Source organism: Oryx dammah, unplaced genomic scaffold, assembly GCF_014754425.2.
Source record: "Oryx dammah isolate SB20612 unplaced genomic scaffold, SCBI_Odam_1.1 HiC_scaffold_2, whole genome shotgun sequence".
NCBI classification, from domain to species: domain Eukaryota; kingdom Metazoa; phylum Chordata; class Mammalia; order Artiodactyla; family Bovidae; genus Oryx; species Oryx dammah.
Window position 1 is genome coordinate 155,358,957 of NW_024070186.1, and position 19,025 is coordinate 155,377,981.

The 19,025-nt window shown below is 42.6% G+C and overlaps 1 protein-coding gene across 1 annotated transcript; it reads right to left on the bottom strand.

The window, feature by feature from the left end:
• Positions 1 to 13,647: 13,647 nt before the first annotated feature.
• On the bottom strand, positions 13,648 to 13,950 carry LOC120854570 (transmembrane protein 230-like). The gene has a single exon (XM_040228701.1). It carries the CDS (start codon positions 13,948 to 13,950, stop codon positions 13,648 to 13,650), a length of 303 nt encoding a protein of 100 aa, XP_040084635.1.
• Between the last annotated feature and the right edge of the window lie 5,075 nt (positions 13,951 to 19,025).

Consider the following 19,025-nt stretch of genomic DNA (forward strand, 5'->3'; position numbering starts at 1 on the left):
TACATGTCAATAATAAAAAAAATTTAATTGCAGTATCATTGCTTTACAACGTTGTGTTCATTTCTGCTGTACAGTGAAGTGAATCAGCTGTATGCATACCTGCATCCCCTTCCTCCTGAGCCTCCCTCCCACCCCTGCCATCCATCTCTCTAGGTCATCACGGAGACTGAGCTGAGCTCCCTGTGCTATACAGCGTCTTCTCACTCAGTTCAGCTCAGTTCAGTTGCTCAGTCGTGTCTGACTCTGTGACCCCATGGACCGCAGCACTATTTTACTGTATTTACTATTTCACACATAGTAGTGTGTATATAAGTGAAGTCGCTCAGTCGTGTCCGACTCTTTGCGACCCCATGGACTGTAGCCTACCAGGCTTCTCCGTCCATGGGGTTCTCCAGGCAAGAATACTGGAGTGGGTTACCATTTCCTTCTCCAGGGGATCTTCCCAACCCAGGGATCGAACCTGGGTCTCCCACATTGGAGGCAGACGCTTTAACCATATATGTCAATCCAAATCTCCCAGTTCTCCCCACCTTCTCCTTCATCCACTGTGTCTCATGTCTGTTCTCTATGTCTGCATCTCTATTCCTGCCCTGCAAATAGGCTGATCTGTATCATTGTTTAGAGTTCAGAACATCAAGTTCTTGAAGAGGAGATGCAACATCATAATGATATCCATTTTCCCTAAGATAATCTATACAAATTAATATGATTGCAATAAAAACATCAATAGGATTTCTTTGTGAAATAAACAAGCTATGTATACTGAAAAAGCAACTGTCAAGACTAATTAGGAGACCTCAAAATGAATGGAAATTAGTCTAGCAAGAAATTTAAAACTAGCCAGACAGAAAAATAAGTTTACTGTTTTTTTGAATGAACGAGTGCTTTATTTGCCCACAGTCCAGCTGAGGCTTACTGGGCTTTGCAAATGGCATGAGGGGCTCTTCCAAACCAGGTGCAACTTTTCCCTGAAAAGTCTTCCCTGTAAAACTACAATAACTAAAACAGTGTGACAAGATACATAGACTGGCAGACCAAACAGAGTAAAACATCAATAGAGTAGGAATTGGAATTTGGTAGATAAAGGGGCATTTGTGATCAGGAGAGAAAAGATGGGATTTTCAATAAGTAGCATTAAAACAAGATAATAATAAATCTACATCTCTCACCTCATCTCTCTCACCCAAAACAGTCCAGATAAATGAAAGATTTTAATATTAAAAAAAGTTAATATTAAAAATTGTTTAAAGGTTTTAATATTAAAAATAATTTAAATACTAGAAAATAACATGGCAGATTTTTCCCCCTTATCATCTCTTAGGGGTTTCCTGTGTAGCTCAGTTGGTAAAGCAACTGCCCACAGTGTGGGAGATCTGGGTTCAATTCCTAGGTAGGGAAGTCCCCCTGGAGAAGGATATGGCAGCCCACTCCAGTACTCTTGTGTGGAGAATCCCATGGACAGAGGAGCCTGGTGGGGTACAGCTCATGGGGTCACAGGAGTCAGACATGACTGAGCACTAAGCTTATCATCTCAGAGTGGGACATCCCTTTCTAAGCATAACACAAAAATTCAGAGGTGGAAAAAAAGGAGAAAGAAAATGTTAAATCCAATTACACAAAAAAATTTTAAGTGATAGCATACAATAGACAAATGACAAACTAGAAAAAATAGATATTTATGCCAGTGAACTCCTTAATAAGCTTCAGTTCTATAAGAAAAAGTACAAAACCTCAGTACAAAACTATGCAAAGGGTAGGGACAATTAGTTCAGGGAAAGAAATGGACCGTAAACATAAGAAAAGTTTCTCAGTAACACTCATAATAGGAGAAATGCAAATTAAAACTATAGCAAGGTAATATTTTGTTATTTACCAGGTTGGCAAATTCATGATGTCTCAGAAGATAGTCTAGATATGTCCATGGGGCTGTCAGGCTTTTGCTTAATGACTGGTGAGGGTGTAAATTTACACAATCAATATGGAGGGCACATTGACAAGATCTATTGACGTTAGTAACACGTTTACCTTTGACCCGGTGATTCTACCTGTAGAAATTTATCCTAAAAATATGCCAGAACAAGTCCAAAACCATGTATATTTATGATTAGTCCTGTAGCACTCTTGTGATGACTAATGTTTAAGAACAGCCTGAATAGAGTCAACTGGGAGATGGTTTAATCCATTTTGGAAATTCCATGCAGTGGGATACAATGCAGCAAAAAAAAAAAAAAAAAAAATAACAAAGAGCTTTCTTGGTGCTAAATCTGAACAAATGAAAAAGATCCTATATATAAAGTGTGGTGTGCTATTTGCTTGAAACTTGAGCATATTTAAAATACCTCTGGGAGAATACAGAAGGATTTGGTATCTAGGGTTGCCCATGGGGAGGAGAACTGGGGGAAGAAAGGTGTACATTTCACCGATGCCCTTTTGTACATTTTGTATCATGTGTATTTATTTTCAAAAAGAAATAAATTTAAAAATGGAAGCGTGCAAGTGGGCGCTTTTCTGGTCTCCTTGGTGAAGTGCCCCTGGGTGAGGACACTGTGTGCCCTTCTAAGGCCAGAAGATTAAGATCTTAATTGCTGTTTACCTCAAAACTGTTTTCTCTACTGGGAAAGCTAGTGAAAATGCAATGATAAAAAGTCAGAGAAGTAGTACCTAATCCTGTGAGACATTTTCCAGCTGAGTTTTATAGGTTCACATTCTCATTTCTTACTCTATGTGCCTATAGATGTGTTCAGACATGTCATAGGATAAATCCCATCACCTGCTGAGGAGCCCAGAGGCACTGCATTAAGTGTTTTCTATTTCATATCTGCTTGTTAATTCATTTTGTTAATGCAAAGCTCAGGGAGACCAGTATTCTTTTTCTTATTATAATTAACTGTTGAATGAATGAATGATCTTATTACTTTGAGATTAAGGGAGAAACCATTTAAAAATAACTGTGCAAACCACATGTGACAAAGTCCAAATTAACAGATTTCATTATATAAAACTGGTCAGTCATAAGAAACAGTACAGTGATCAGGAATTTTCCTACTGCTGTTGATAACATGGTTTGAGAACTTAAATAAGGAAGAGAAAAATGTTCCCATCATTATTAAAAACAAATCAACTCAACAAGAACATCATAAACTTTAATTAGAGTAAGAGAACTTGCTTAAACTTGGAATACATGGATAAACTCATAGACCTTTCTGTGAATTGTTGCAGAATGATGTGCTACGTTCAAATATATATAAAACAAAGCCAAGAACAACAGAGGATAAAAATTATTTGAAAACCAGGCCATTTGTCACATGAAAGATTTTCACTAATTAAGGCAGTATGCTGTTCTTTACCTTTTTTAAAAAACAGAGAAGAATAAATTAGATGGTATCTTCTATATCCTGTAGAAGAGACCAAGCTTTTCATCTGTGTTGCTTTGAACATCTAAACCAATAATGTGAAACATGTAAGAAATTCTAGAACTGCTCATCCTTGTGTCGGAGCAGAATACTCACATTCCGTGAGGTGGTGTTTTTCTTGACCCTTAGGGAGGCATGTTTACACATCTGCCACGGAAAGAGGACAACTTCTTTTTGCAAATGATCACAGTCTTTCCGAAGTCAACACTGAGGTTTCAACAGCAGAGAGTAACTTGATATCCGAAGACTCTTAGGGTAGCACCTTATGGAAGTTTAGCAGAGAGAAAGTGGACTCATTTTGTCTCATTCAATGAATCAGAGAATCAAAAGTAGATCTGTCTTCTATTGGCACAGAATAAAAAGCACCTCCTGCTGTTGGCTTGTTGAGAAGATCTGTTTAAACACACGCTAGTACCAAGGACACGGCGGCTTCTGCAGGTCCCATCTGGGGCGGCAGGGGCAGGAAGCTCTCTGAGGCTGGCTTATAGCCTGGATGGTTCCTGAAATTCCCTGTTCTGCACCTGTAGCAGGTGTGCTCATGGTCAGGTGTGGCAGAGACCTGTTGTCAAGGGCCAGAGGAAGTCACCAGCTTCCTCTTGGACTGTCCTGGATGCAGAAACCCAGACAGGAAGGAGTCCGTGCAGGAGGACACAGCTGAGGGCCCAGGGCTCCCTCGGGATCAGTGGGTGATGGACTCATGAGCCAGGCCATGAGGAATGGGGCTGCTCTTTCCCACACCCCTGAGTCATGGACCACACTGAAATTAAAGTTAACAACTGGAAAAGAGAAGTGTCTGGGAGAAATGGGAACACCAGGAGGAAAGGTCAGAAGACTTGGGCAGGTTCTCTGATGCAGCCACTGTTCCTGAATCCTCACTAACGTGGCCCTGACCTGCCTAACTCATGAGGCTCACTGGCTTTTAAGATGTAACTTGATCTTATTTTCATCAATAGGGGACTAGATAAGTCAGTTTTGAAATAAGCCATAGAGCCCAGAAATTCCACTTGTAGGTGTATATTCAGGATAAAAGTAAATGTACATCCAGACAAAAAAAAACTTGCATATGGATGTACACAGCAACATGACTCAAAATAGCTAAAAAGTTGAAACTGTCCAGATGTCCAACTGGTGAACAGAAAAATAAAATGTGATCTATCTGTACCGTGGAATGTTATTTGGCGATAAAAAGGAGCGAAGTACTGACACATGCTACAACGCCAGCGAACAGTGAAAGCACTATGCCAAGTGAGGAGAACAGCTACAAAGGAACGGCCACACAGTTCTGTGCATCCGAAATGTCAAGAACAGGCAGATCTATAAAGGAGGAAAGTAGCTTAGTGGCTGCGTGGGTTGATGTAGGGAACTGGGGCATGATAATTAAGGGATAGCTTCTTTAGGGGTGATAAAAGTGTTTTATAATTGATTGTAGAGATATTGGTGAAAATCTGTAAACATACTAAAATCCACTGAACCATGGACTTTAAGTGGGTGAACTTTGTGGGATACGAATTGCATTTTGATAATATAATAGAGGTAAACAATGGAAGACTATGCCTCTGTGAAACAAGATGAGGACGCTGTTTGTGTTGTTGTTGTTTAGTCACTAAGTCATATCTGACTCTTTGTGACCCCATGAACTGTAGCCCGCCAGGCTCCTCTGTCCATGGGACTCTCCAGGCAAGAATCCTGGCGTGGGTTGCCATTCCCTCCTCCAGGGGATCTTCCTGGCCCAGGAATCAAACCTGCATCTCCTGCATTTGCAGGCAGATTTTTTTTTTTTTTAACCACTGAGTCACCTGGGAAGCTGAAGCACTCCAAGATGTTTTGCTGAATGAAAACAGCCAAGAAGGGAGTATGTTACCATCTATGTAAAAAAGTAGGAGGAAAACTCATGCAGATTTTTTTTGTTCCTATGGGTATTGAAGAGCCCCTTTAAGGATGCCTGAGAAAGTAAGAGCAGGAGGAACTTGCAGAGCTGAGAACTGGCTAGAGGGAGGGCAGGTTGGGAAGGAGAATTCTTACTATATATTCCTTATGAATATAAAGAAGTTCAGGGGGCACAAGTGGTAAAGAATCCTGCCAAGGCAGGAGACTCGGGGTCCATCCCTGGGCCAGGAAGAGCCCCTGACAACCTACTTCAGTGTTTCTTGCCTGGAGAATTCCATGGACAGAGGAGCCTGGCAGGCTACAGTCCATGGGGTCACAAAGAGTCAGACACGACTGAATGACTAAGCACATACTTTCCAAATGTGTTAAACACACCCATTCATGTAAATCTGAGGCTTTCCTCGTAGCTCAGTTGGTAAAAGAATCCACCTGCAATGAGAGAGACTCCGGTTCAATTCCTGGGCCAGGAAGATCCACTGGAGAAGGGATAGACTACCCACACCAGTATTCTTGGGCTTCCCTGGTGGCTCAGCTGGTAAAGAATCCACCTGCAATGCAGGAGACCCTGGGTTTGATCCCTGGGTCGGGAAGATCCCCTGGAGAAGGGAAAGGTTACCCACTCCAGGATTCTGGTCTGGAGAATCCCATGGACTCCATGGGGTCACAAAGAGTCAGACACGACTGAGCAACTTTCACTTTACTTCATGTAAATCTTGGTCAAAGTTCTGCTCTTGCTGTCCTGGCTGTGGGATGCCTGGACCCTGGCACTTCCAACTTTGCCCCAGAGTTAGGGGTTTTCAACACCGACCGTGACAGGTGAGAAGGGGCTAGAGAGCCTTCATGATCAAGGGCTAATGGCAGTGAGGAGGGATGTAAGTCAGCGCTCTGGTCCCCGATGCGCCCTTGTGTAACCCCGGGCAAGACCCCACCCACCCTGTAGATTTCTCACCTGCAAGGTGGAGAATCAGCAGGATCGATACCCTCTGATCCCAGCGAGACAGGGAAGAAGCCCGGGGTGTAGGGAAGAGCTACTCCTCCTGGAGGTGTCTGAACAGGAAGGCTGCTAGCACTGGCTGCCCCAGGACAGGGAGGACACATCCAGGCTGCTGTAGCCCAAGAGGTGGAGGCTTGGGAGCGTGCGTCAGCTGGGAAGTCAGAAGTTTTGGCAGGATGTTGGCATGGGATGTGGGGAAAAATGAGCTCTGGAAAAATAGGGGAGGTACAAGGAAAGGGGGGCTTTGGTCTCATCCATGCCATCAAGGGGCACTGACATTAGGAAAGAGCTCTGTGCCAGGCGACTCATTGGAAAAGACCCTGATGCTGGGAAAGATTAAAGGCAAGAGGAGAAGGGGACAACAGAGGCTGAGATGGTTGGATGGCATCACCGACTCGATGGACATGAGTTTGAACAAACTCTGAGAGATAGTGAAGGACAGGGAGGCCTGGGGTGCTGCAGTCCATGGGGTTGCAAAGAACTGGACAGGACTGAGCGACTGAACAACAAGGCACTTTCCTCCTGAGTCCCCCTCTTAGAACCCATGAGAGGCAGGAGTACCATCCTCATTTAAAGAGGCTCAGAGAAGAGACTTGCCTGATGTTACACAGTTCCTGGGTGTCAGAGGTGGGTAGTCTGGCACCAAAGGAGTCTCCTTCCACACCCTGAATCTCACCTTCAAGCTGGACCCAGAGTCCCAGGAATTCTCCTGCTTGCTTGCTGTATAGGTTGAATTGTAGACGGTCCCTGCTGAGATATAACCATGACCTTGAAGCCCTCCCATAGTTAGCTGAAATTAAACTATGATGTTAAAAGTCAAGGTAATGTATATCCTTCAGTAAAGGTGACTAGAGGGGGCAGAAAGGGAGCTCTAAAGTGCTGGCCATGTCCTGGTTTCAGGGGTTTATTCGGTTTGGGACACTTCCTAGACCTGGGTTCACTTTTCAGTATGTATGTTATGTTGTTCAATCACTCAGTCGTGTCCACCTCTTTGCAACCCCATGGACTGCAGCACTCCAGGCTTCCCTGTCCATCATCATCTCCCGGAGTTTGCTCACATTCATGTCCATGTTTGTTATACTTCATTGCAAACCTCACTTTGCTGTTTAACACGGAAAGCCCTGATAGGTGATGGGAAAATAAAGTTGAAAGTTTTGAAGGTTTACCTAGAAAAAATGCAAATGCTGTTTTTAAAAAAGGGTTCTATATTCTATCATGGCTGTGTGCACATGATACCATTTAAGGAAAAGTGCCCTGTGCCTGGGGGCAGGGGTGAGGTGGTCAAGATCACATCACAGGGTCTGGGCAGTGTTTGCCATTCCCAAATGCTTACATAACAGCAAAATGCATCCCAGCGTGAGCCAAGAATTTCCTTCCCTCTGGCCTTCTGGTTCAGTCTAGCCGAATACCGACCTCAAGGCAATCAAGTGAAACCACTCACCCAGTAAATGTTTGTCTGAGCTACAGACCTGGGGAGAAGGACCCCAGTACCCTCTAGCTCCTTTGACAGTAGAACCTGAAGTCTCCCAGGGGGCCATGACTTTTTATTTTTGTCACTCACAGAGCCTGTCAGATCAGAGGATGGCTAAATTGGGAGCCAAGGTAGCAGTGATGTGTATCTGACTCTCCAAAATAAAAGAAAAAGAACACAAACCAATGCTTTTGCATTTCAGGGGACCAGAAGGAGAATTTAAAAGTATCATTAAATAAACGCCCATATCCACACTTGACCTTGTATTTTCTGAGGGTGGAAGGAAGAGCCCACCAACCAGGTTCTGACATCCAGCACCGCCAGAGGACATTAAAACTGATGCCTGAGCTCAATGGCCAAGAACACAGATTCCAGACGTGTCTGCCTTTGCAGGGGGTACAGCCTCCCTGAGAACTTTAAAAAGATGTTTTGCGTGTTTCTAAAAAATCTTGAATGTATAGGTCACTCCTGCATTTTCTTTCACCTTCACTGGTGTCTTCTAGCATGGAGGTCATTGCTGTGTCCAGGGAGACGCAGACATGAGCTCAGAGCCTTTGGAATTGGAGGACTCAGGTTCTAGCCGGGGCTTTGTAACTTACTAACTGAGGGACTCTGGGCAAGTTACTTCATTGCCCTGAACCTTGGTGGTAAACAAAGGATGATAAATTGTGATGCCATGAGGGACTCCAAGGGGCCAATACAGTCCCATCTCATCTTCTCCCAGTTAATTCCTTCAGTCCTCGACTGCTTGGTTCACAGCAAGTCCCACATTACTTTCCCTCTTAAGGCCTCCCAGGTTGACCAGGAGTCCCAGGAAGTTTGTCCAGAGTAGGGAGAGGGCAGCCTGACTTCCTCCGCCAAGCCCAGAGGACCAGGAAACATCCTCCGCTGCTGTTGCCTCCAGCTGCCACATGGCGCCGCTGTTGAACACAGTCCTGGCATAGTCATAGAAGACGATGAGCAAATCTTCAAAGACTTAAAAAAAAAATGAACCCAAGGGATTTCCTGGTGGTCCAATGGCTAAGACCTTGGGCTCTTAATGCAAGGGGGCCTGGGTTTAACCCCTGGTTAGGGAAACTAATAAAATCTACATGCCCCAACTAACAGTTCCCATGTGCTAAGTCACTTTCAGCTCAGTTCAGTTCAGTCGCTCAGTCGTGTCCGACTCTTTGTGACCCCATGAATCGCAGCACGCCAGGCCTCCCTGTCCATCACCATCTCCCGGAGTTCACTCAGACTCACGTCCATCGAGTCCGTGATGCCATCCAGCCATCTCATCCTTGGTCGTCCCCTTCTCCTCCTGCCTCCAATCCCTCCCAGCATCAGAGTCTTTTCCAATGAGTCAGCTCTTCGCATGAGGTGGCCAAAGTACTGGAGTTTCAGCTTCAGCATCAGTCCTTCCAAAGATATCCCAGGGCTGATCTCCTTCAGAATGGACTGGTTGGATCTCCTTGTAGTCCAGTTCAGTTCAGTTCAGTTCAGTCGCTCAGTTGTGTCCGACTCTTTGCAACCCCATGAATCGCAGCACGCCAGGCCTCCCTGTCCATCACCAACTCCCGGAGTTCACTCAGACTCACGTCCATCCAGTCAGTGATGCCATCCAGCCATCTCATCCTCTGTCGTCCCCTTCTCCTCCTGCCTCCAATCCCTCCCAGCATCAGAGTCTTTTCCAATGAGTCAACTCTTCGCATGAGGTGGCCAAAGTACTGGAGTTTCAGCTTTAGCATCATTTCTTCCAAAGAAATCCCAGGGCTGATCTCCTTCAGAATGGACTGGTTGGATCTCCTTGCAGTCCAAGGGACTCTCAAGAGTCTTCTTCAACACCACAGTTCAAAAGCATAAATTCTTCAGTGCTCAGCCTTCTTCACAGTCCAACTCTCACATCCATACATGACCACTGGAAAAACCATAGCCTTGACTAGACGGACCTTAGTTGGCAAAGTAATGTCTCTGCTTTTGAATATGCTATCTAGGTTGGTCATAACTTTTCTTCCAAGGAGTAAGCGTCTTTTAATTTCATGGCTGCAGTCACCATCTGCAGTGATTCTGGAGCCCCCAAAAATAAAGTCTGACACTGTTTCCACTGTTTCCCTATCTATTTCCCATGAAGTGATGGGACCGGATGCCATGATCTTCGTTTTCTTAATGTTGAGCTTTAAGCCAACTTTTCCACTCTCCTCTTTTACTTTCCTCAAGAGGCTTTTTAGTTCCTCTTCACTTTCTGCCATAAGGGTGGTGTCATCTGCATATCTGAGGTTATTGATATTTCTCCCGGCAATCTTGATTCCAGCTTGTGTTTCTTCCAGTCCAGTGTTTCTCATGATGTACTCTGCATAGAAGTTAAATAAGCAGGGTGACAATATACAGCCTTGACGTACTCCTTTTCCTATTTGGACCCAGTCTGTTGTTCCATGTCCAGTTCTAACTGCTGCTTCCTGACCTGCATATAGGTTTCTCAAGAGGCAGGTCAGGTGGTCTGGTATTCCCATCTCTTTCAGAATTTTCCACAGTTTATTGTGATCCACACAGTCAAAGGCTTTGGCATAGTCAATAAAGCAGAAATAGATTCCAATTATATTCCTATTCAGAAATACAAAAGGGCCTTTTTTGTTTTTATTTTTTATTTTCGGCAAACAATTGGCACTTGCTACATGCTAGGCATGTTTGCGGTCAGCTTCTAGTTATTAACTAATCTAAATCACTTAATTATATCAAAAGACAAAGAATGGGCATAGACACACAAAGAAAATGCAAAGGCTGAAATATCCCTGCTCATATCATTTGTATTGAATGCAATGCACACTATGTGTAAATTTACCAATAAGTGTTGATGAGGATGTGGAGAAAAGAAAACTTTTGTGAACTGTTGATGGGAACTAATTTGGTGCAGCCGCTGCGGAAAACAGTATGGAGGTTCCTCAAAAAATTACCATACAATCCAGCAATTCCACTGGATACTTGGCCACCTGATGTGAGGAGCTGACTCATTGGAGAAGACTCTGATGCTGGGAAAGATTGAAGGCAGGAGGAGAAGGGGACGACAGGGGATGAGATGGCTGGATGGCATCCCTGAAGCGATGGACACGAGTCTGACTGAACTCCAGGAGTTGGTGATGGACAGGGAGGCCTGGCGTGCTGCGATTCATGGGGTCGCAAAGAGTCGGACACGACTGAGCGACTGAACTGAACTGAACACAATCCAGCAATTCCACTGGATATTTATCCAAAGAAAATGAAAACACTAATTTGAAAGATATATGCACTTCTGTGTTCGCTGTAGCAGTGTTTACAAGTGCCAAGATATGATGAGTGGATAAAGATGTGATCACATACACACACAGAGGAATATTTTTGTGCCATAAATGTGATGAAATCTTTCTATTTTTGTGACAAAATAGACAGGCTTGGAGGGTATTATGCTAAGTAAAATAAGTCAGAGGAAGAAAAAACTGTATGATTTGATTATATGCGGAATCTAGGAAACAAAACAAATGAACAAACATAACAAAACCGAACCAGCGTTATAGATACAGAGGACAAACAAGTGCTTTCCAGAGGGGAGGAGGATAAGGAGGTGAGGGAATACAGAAGGTTAACAGGTACAAACTTCCAATTACAAAAAAGTGAGTCATGGGTATGAAAAACTGTGGGAATATACTCAATAATACATAACATCTTTGTATGGTGATAGATTGCAACTAAACTTATCATGGTGATCATTTTGAAATAGAGAGATTAAATCACTATTTTCTGGATCAGGAACTAAAATAGTTTCAGGCCAATTATGCTTCAACAACAAATTCAGAAAAAGAGATCAGATTTGTGATTACCAGAGGTGAGGGGAAGGCAAAATGGATGAAGACAGTCAAAAGGTACAAAATTATAGTTTTAAAATAAGTAAGTACTAGGAATGCAATGTGCAATGTGATAAATATAATAAACACTGATATTTTAATATGTTATATATGAAAGTTTAGAGTAAATCCTAAGAATTCTCATCACAAGGAAAAATTTTTATTCTCTTATTTTGAATTTATATAACATGATGGATGTTCCCTAAACTTACTGTGGTAATCATTTCATGATGTGAGTGAAATTTGCTCAGTCGTGTCCAACTCTTTGCGACCCCATGGACTCTATAGTCCATGGAATTCTCCAGGCAGAATACTGGAGTGGGTAGCCTTTCCCTTCTCCAGGGAATCTTCCCAACCCAGGGATCAAACCCAGATCTCCTGCATTGTAGGTGGATTCTTTATCAGCTGAGCCACAAGGGAAGCCCAAGAATACTGGAGTGGGTAGCCTATCCCTTCTCCAGGGGATCTTCCTGACAAAGGAATCGAACCTGGGTCTCCTGCATTGCAGGTGGATTCTTTACCAACTGAGCTATCAGGCAAACCCATGATGATTTTATGATGTATGTCAGTCTAATTATTACACTGTACACCTGAAACTTTGGATTTTCAAGGCAAGAGTAATGGAGTGGGTTGCCATTTCCTTCTCCAGAATATGTCAATTATACCTGAATAAAACTGAAAGGAGAAAAAGACATCAGTTCAGTCGCTCAGTCGTGTCCAAGTCTTTGGGACTCTGTGGGCTGCAGCACGCCAGGCCTCCCTGTCCATCACAAACTCCGGGAGCTCGCTCAAACTCATGTCCATTGAGTCAGTGATGCCATCCAACCATCTCAACCTCTGTTGTCCCCTCCTTCTGCCTTCAATCTTTCCCAGCATCAGGGTCTTTTCTAATGAGTCAGTTCTTCACATCAGATGGTCAAAGTATTGTAGCTTCAGCTTCAGCATCAGTCCTTCCAATGAATATTCAGGACTGATTTCCTTTAGGATGGACTGGTTGGATCTCCTTGCAGTCCAAGGGACTCTCAAGAATCTTCTCCAACACCACAGTTCAAAAGCATCAATTCTTCAGTGCTCAGCTTTCTTTATGGTCCAATTCTCACATCCTTTCATGACTACTGGAAAAACCATAGCTTTGACTATACAGACCTTTGTCAGTAAAGTAATCTCTGCCTTTTTTTTTTTTTTTGATTTTGACATTTTAACTTCTTTTGAATACAAGTCACTTTTTGCAAGCTAAAAGGCAGATCAAGCTAAGGCAGTCCAGTCCTCCAGAGATCTAGGTCAATTCTTAAAATCTTCAGCAGAATGACATCATAATCAAGGTGCTAAAAACAGGGTTATAAACTCTAAATAATAACCATTCATCTACATTTATTCCTTAGGAAACAGCTAAAACTCTAGTCACTAAAGGTATGATATACAGAACTTCTTGATCTACACATTACAAAAATTATATGCTGGCCAACCTATCAGTGAGCCACACCAGAGCTGGCCAAGGATTGGTGAACAGAGAAAAGTGTTTACATTTTGAAAATTTGCTCTGAGGTTTAAAAAATTCCTGGTTGTTGTTATTAAGAAAGGAAGCAGGAAACATCATAGATGCATCACACTGATATTTGATTGTGCCAAGGTCTTCCACTAGAACACAAAGTTAGAGTATGGAGAGAAGACACTTAGATAGTTTCAAAATAAATTACTTAGTAATAAGAAATCTGACATATTCATATGGAAAAACTTGTCAGGAGATTTTTCCAGGGCCAGGAAATGAAAAATAGAGAATGCCCTAATGACAGTTACTTGTGAGCTTAGTCAACATCTTTTAGGATGGACCCATAAAATCTGGCCATTGTTTCGTTAAACATCTGCAAACTGGAGAATTCCTTCGCCCTTAGTCATAGTTTCTGCTCAATGTCTTAAAGCTGGGCTCAGTTCCATCTGTGACTCTTTTCTTCAGGGCTGGGGTGACTGCTAGTCATCAAAGTCTGGAACATCATCGTAGGAGTATCCCCAGTAGCCTTTGGATGCATACTAGGCTATGTGCAGGTGGTAAAATCCTGGCAGGAACACCAGGATGCCAACGATCAGGACAGGAAAGGCCTGGTCCGCTCCCTCTTTGCAGATACAGCCTGCCAGCAGGAGGGAGCCTATGCTAATGAGAAAGGCACCAGTGAAAAACAGCACTGTAGCAAGTGCAATGGTCTTATATGGGATCTTAGGTGGGCTTTTCTTAAACTGAAGGTCAATGTAGCCATCATCTGTACAAGAGAGTCTTGAGTATTTCGCTTTGCTACTGGGAATTCCAGTAGCCAGGTTGGTATGAGACGGCATCATAACACACTGACTCAGCTGGAGAATCCCCATGGACAGAGGAGGCAGGCTACAGTCCATAGGGTTGCGAAGAGTCAGACACGAATGAAGTGACTGGGCGTGAATACGCTGCTTCACCCCAAGCACTGAAAGGAGCAATTTCACTGTCCAGGTTACTTCTTCAGCACAGTCTGGGCCAAGCAGGCTGCTTGCCGACAGCTGGTTCACGGTTTTTTAATGTGCTGTCGAGGTTGGTCATAGCTTTTCTTCCAAGGAGCAAGCGTCTTTTGATTTCATGGCTGCAGTCACTATCTGCAGTGATTTTGAACCCCCAAAATATAAAGTCCGTCACTGTCTCTATTGTTTCCCCATCTATTTGCCGTGAAGTGATGGGACCAGACGCCATGGTCTTTGTTTTTTGAATGTTGAGTTGTAAGCCAGCTTTCTCACTCTCCTCTTCAACTTTCATCAAGAGGCTCTTTAGTTCCTCTTCACTTTCTGCCATAAGGGTGGTGTCATCTGCATATCTGAGGTTATTGATATTGCTCCTGACAATTTTGATTCCAGCTTGTGCTTCATCCAGTTTGGCATTTCATGTGATGTACTCTGCATATATAGTCTGCCTGCAATGCAGGAGACCTGGGTTCAGTCTCTGGGTTGGGAAGATCCCTTGGAGAAGGGAATGGCAACCCACTCCAATATTCTTGCTTTGAGAATCCCATGGACAGAGGAGCACTGTGGGCCACAGTCTATGGGATCACAAAGAGTTGGACACGACTGAGATACTAACACGCACACACTCTGTATGTAAGTTAAATAAGCAAGGTGACAATATACAGCCTTGACGTACTCCTTTCCAATCACCCATTATCACCACTGTCATTTAATATTATGCTGGAAGAATTATTCAATTCAATTAGATAAGAGGTACTAAAACTGGAAAAGAAAAGACAAAAAAATATCATTAATTGTATGACTGGAAAAATAAAAAGAATCTATTGCAAAGCTGTTAGAAACAGGAGGATAATTCAGTAAGTTGAGTGGGCATGAGATAAATTCTTAAAAAATCAATATCTACGAGTTTATGTTAACAGCAGTAACTTTGTAAATATAACTGAAGAAAAGAGTCTACTTACAATTGGAATCAAAAAAGAGAAAACATCCATGAATAGAATGAACGTGGAAGATTCACACGAACAAAATCTTTGAAAAGAAGGGCAAAAAGGAAGATTTGACTAAATGCAAATATTGCTTATCCTTAGAAAGACTGACTTGTGTAAAGATGACAATTCTCTTCTAATTCATCTGTTGTTGTTGTTGTTCAGTTGCTAAGTGGTGTCTGACTCTTTGCGACCCCATGGACTGCAGCACGTCAGACTCCCCTGTCCTTCACTATCTCCTGGAGTTTGCTCAAACTCATGTCCATCGAGTCAGTGATGCCATCCAACCATCTCATCCTCTGTCGTCCCCTTCTCTTCATGCCTTCAAACTCTCCCAGCATCAGGGTCTTTTCTAATGAGTTGACTCTTCTGTAAATTTAGTATAATCCCAGCAAAAAATCAATGGACATTTCTGGATTTTTGTTTTTCTTGTTTTGTTTTCCAAAACTACACTGAATGCCAAGTTTTCAGAGCTCTTACTCCATTTGTTAATTATCTTTTTCTTCTCTTTTCTTTTCCAATGATATATTTCCTGTTTTCAGTCATGGAATTTCAGCTTTGGAGCCTGAAAAAAATCACAGAAAAATTTCAGCAAAGTCTAAAGGAGCAAACAGCCCTTCTTCCCCTGCAGCTGGAGAGAACAGCAGAGAGCATCCTTCATCCTCAACACACATCCTTGCAGGGATCATTACAACAAAGGAACAGGTAAATCACCTGGATTCCCAAAGTTGCCTCTGTGCCCTGAGAAAAGTAAACTCGATTTCCCAAAGGCTATCATTCAAGCTGGTCATTTTACTTATCTTATGTCAACATTGGCAAAGATAGAAATGGACAACTGTTTCCTCAAAAGCATCACTATAAGCATTGTTATCTTTCTTTGTTTGGATTTCCTCTTCTTCCACCTGAAGCATAAGGTAAATAAATCCACTAAATTTCTTATGTAAACAAAGACTTTGAGAGCCTTGCTGCATTCAAATCCACACAGATAAGTTAAGGCTAAATTTTATACAGAAAATTGAGCATGCAAGCATAGCCAAGAGTTTTCTAGTGGAAAAAAGGTAATGAAACATCCCTGCAATATGTTAAATCATACTGTGGGCGTGCATGCTAAGTCGCTTCAGTCGTGTCCAACTCTTTGTGATCCCATGGACTATAGCCCGCCAGACTCCTCTATCCATGGGATTCTCCAGGCAAGAATACTGGAGTGGGTTTCCAGGCCCTTCTCCAGGGAATCTTCCCGACTCAGGGATCGAACCCACACTTCATTAGGTCTCCTGCCTTGCCGGCATGTTCTTTACCATGCCTGCCACCTGGGAAACCAAAACAAATTGTAAAACCACAGAAATTAAAAGTGCTTGATTCTAGCACATAAACAGGCAGACAGACGAGTGGAATAGAAGAAGTTCCAGAAACAGACTCAAAAACTTTCAGGAAAAGAGTATAAAATAAAGAGGAAGTTTCAGACTGGTGGAGAAAAGATCGGTTATCTCATAAATGCATGGGACAACTGGGTAAACATCTGGGAAAGAGTAAAATTGGATCTCTACTTTAGTATATCAAAATAAATTCCAGATGGAGTTAAATTATGATTTTAAAAAATAAAGCTTTAAAAGAGCTGGAACAAACACGGGAGATTTATTTTTGTAATCCCAGTTTGTGGCAATCTTTCCAATCATGACACAAAAGTCAAATTCACAAAAGAAAAGACTGATAAATCCAACTACATAAGAACTGAAAATTTCTTTGTGGCAAAAAAAAAAAAATACTATCAATTGAGTCAAGACAAAAAAATAAATGATAAACTTGGGGGAAGCATTAGCAACATACAAGGTAATATGTCAAACTTCTTATCATTTAAAAGGTTTCTAACATTAAAAACAGAGGTCAACAGTTCAATAGAAAGATGGTCAAAGGACACAGACAGCTATGTCACAGAAAAAGAAAAAAAAGATTTAAAAATATATAAAGAAAGAAAAACAAATGCGAATGACTTAGTAGAAAAAATATACTCGTTCTTACTTATAATAATATCGATGCAAATTCAAATTATAAAGCAATCTCATTTACCTCTAGTAGAAGAGGAAAGGGCTTCCCAGGGGTTGCTGGTGGTAAAGAACCTGCCTGCCAATCCCAGGAGACGTAAGAAATGCGGGTTCAACCTTGGGGTCAGGATAATCCCTTGGAGGAGAGCATGGTAATCCACTCCAGGATTCTTGCCTTGAGAATCCCATGGCCAGGGGAGCCTGGCAGCTCATAGTGTAGCAAAGAGTTGGACATGACTGAAGCAACTTAGCACACAGGAGACTAAAGACCGCTTGTAAAATAGGTCTATCCACAGTGTGTTCACTACAGTGTACAGAACCGTCTGAATGGTGTCTGACTCCCAGTGACAGATCATAGAAGTCAGTTATTATTACTACCATTATTGAGGATAAAGGGCACTATTCACATTCTATGACATAAATTTCATAAAATATAAAAAATATAAATAGAAAAGTTTATAACCTTCTGACCACTCAGTTATCTTCTGGGAAGCTCAGGGGACTTAGGTGTGATCTGAGAGTATATTCAGGACATACATGCAGGTCTGGTCATTGGAAGCAAGAGACTGCAATCCATCTAAATGTCCATCAAGACAAGAGGGGTAAGAATGGCATGGGTTGCGTTGCTGTACAGCAGAAACCAATGCAATACTGTAAAACAATTTCCCCCCAATTAAAAATAAATTTAAAAAAAAGATGGTATGGAAATCCACACAATGGGGAATCCTAGTCAAGGAATGAGGCAGATGCTTGTGTATGAAAGAGGGACAGCCTTTCAGCATCTTGATATGTAGGAAGAAAATAAGCAAGAGGCTGATTGGCACGCTGTTCACCATTTGTATATAAAAGCTGGATATTCTTGTATATGCAAAGAATATTTCTGAAAAGACCTAAGAATCCTGTTATTGTCCTCTAGGCAGTTTCTTTTTAAATTACTTTTTTTTTTTTACTATGTTCCTATTACCGATTAAAAAGGCAAATCCATTTTTTAAGAGTGGAGAATTTGCAGTGAACATATAACTCATTACACGGAAGCAGCCATTTCTGTGCTAAAGATGTTTGAAATTCTAGCTTTCAAACATTTTAAAATCTAATGCCCTAGACGTCCATCTATGCCCTTGATTTCCATCTTCTTGTAGAAACTGTGTAAGAGAAACAGCCTGCCTCACTGGAGGGAGGAGACTCAGAAGAGGGATGAAAACTATGTGCGTGCAGGTTGCCCTGACTTTATGGCAAAGGCCCTTTGAAATGCAGTAATTCATTCTCCCTCTGACTTGGCACCATCAGTAACTGCTGCTTCAGTAGTTCAGTGTCAGCTCTCCCGACCTGACCGCCGCTAGCTCTCTCCACCCTCCAGGAGGCTCCTGAGGACTCTGGACTCAGGGATTCTTGCAGGCCAGGGCCAGGGCCAGGGCTCCGTGGTACCCATGGATGCTCTGCCACCTTGTGCTGAGAGGCTGCTATAGCAACCAGACCATCCCCACGGGGCGACCAGCCCAAGGGTTTTCAATAGAGGGCACTGATGAGACAGCCCTGTTTACCATGGGGCCTTCTCCATACTTTCTAGAACAATGGTTAGATATGTGAATTTTACACATGACGCGTACAAAAGCACTCAAAAAAATTGTGAAGTGCATAATTCAACAGTCACTGATTTTTTTTAAAAAAATGCAAATTCTGTTATTCCATGCTTAACAGGCAAAACTTCTTCAAAGAACCATGAAGGACGTTTAGCCCACGCCTGCCTCCACTTGACTCTAGAGAGAGCCCACCTGCCTCTCACCTGCATCTCCTGTATTTGACTGTTGCAGGATGTGCTGCCCCATGGAGCCACATTACCCGGTATTGCCAAGCCACCAGAAACCACAGGGTGGCCCCAGAACAGGAGCCGGCAGCT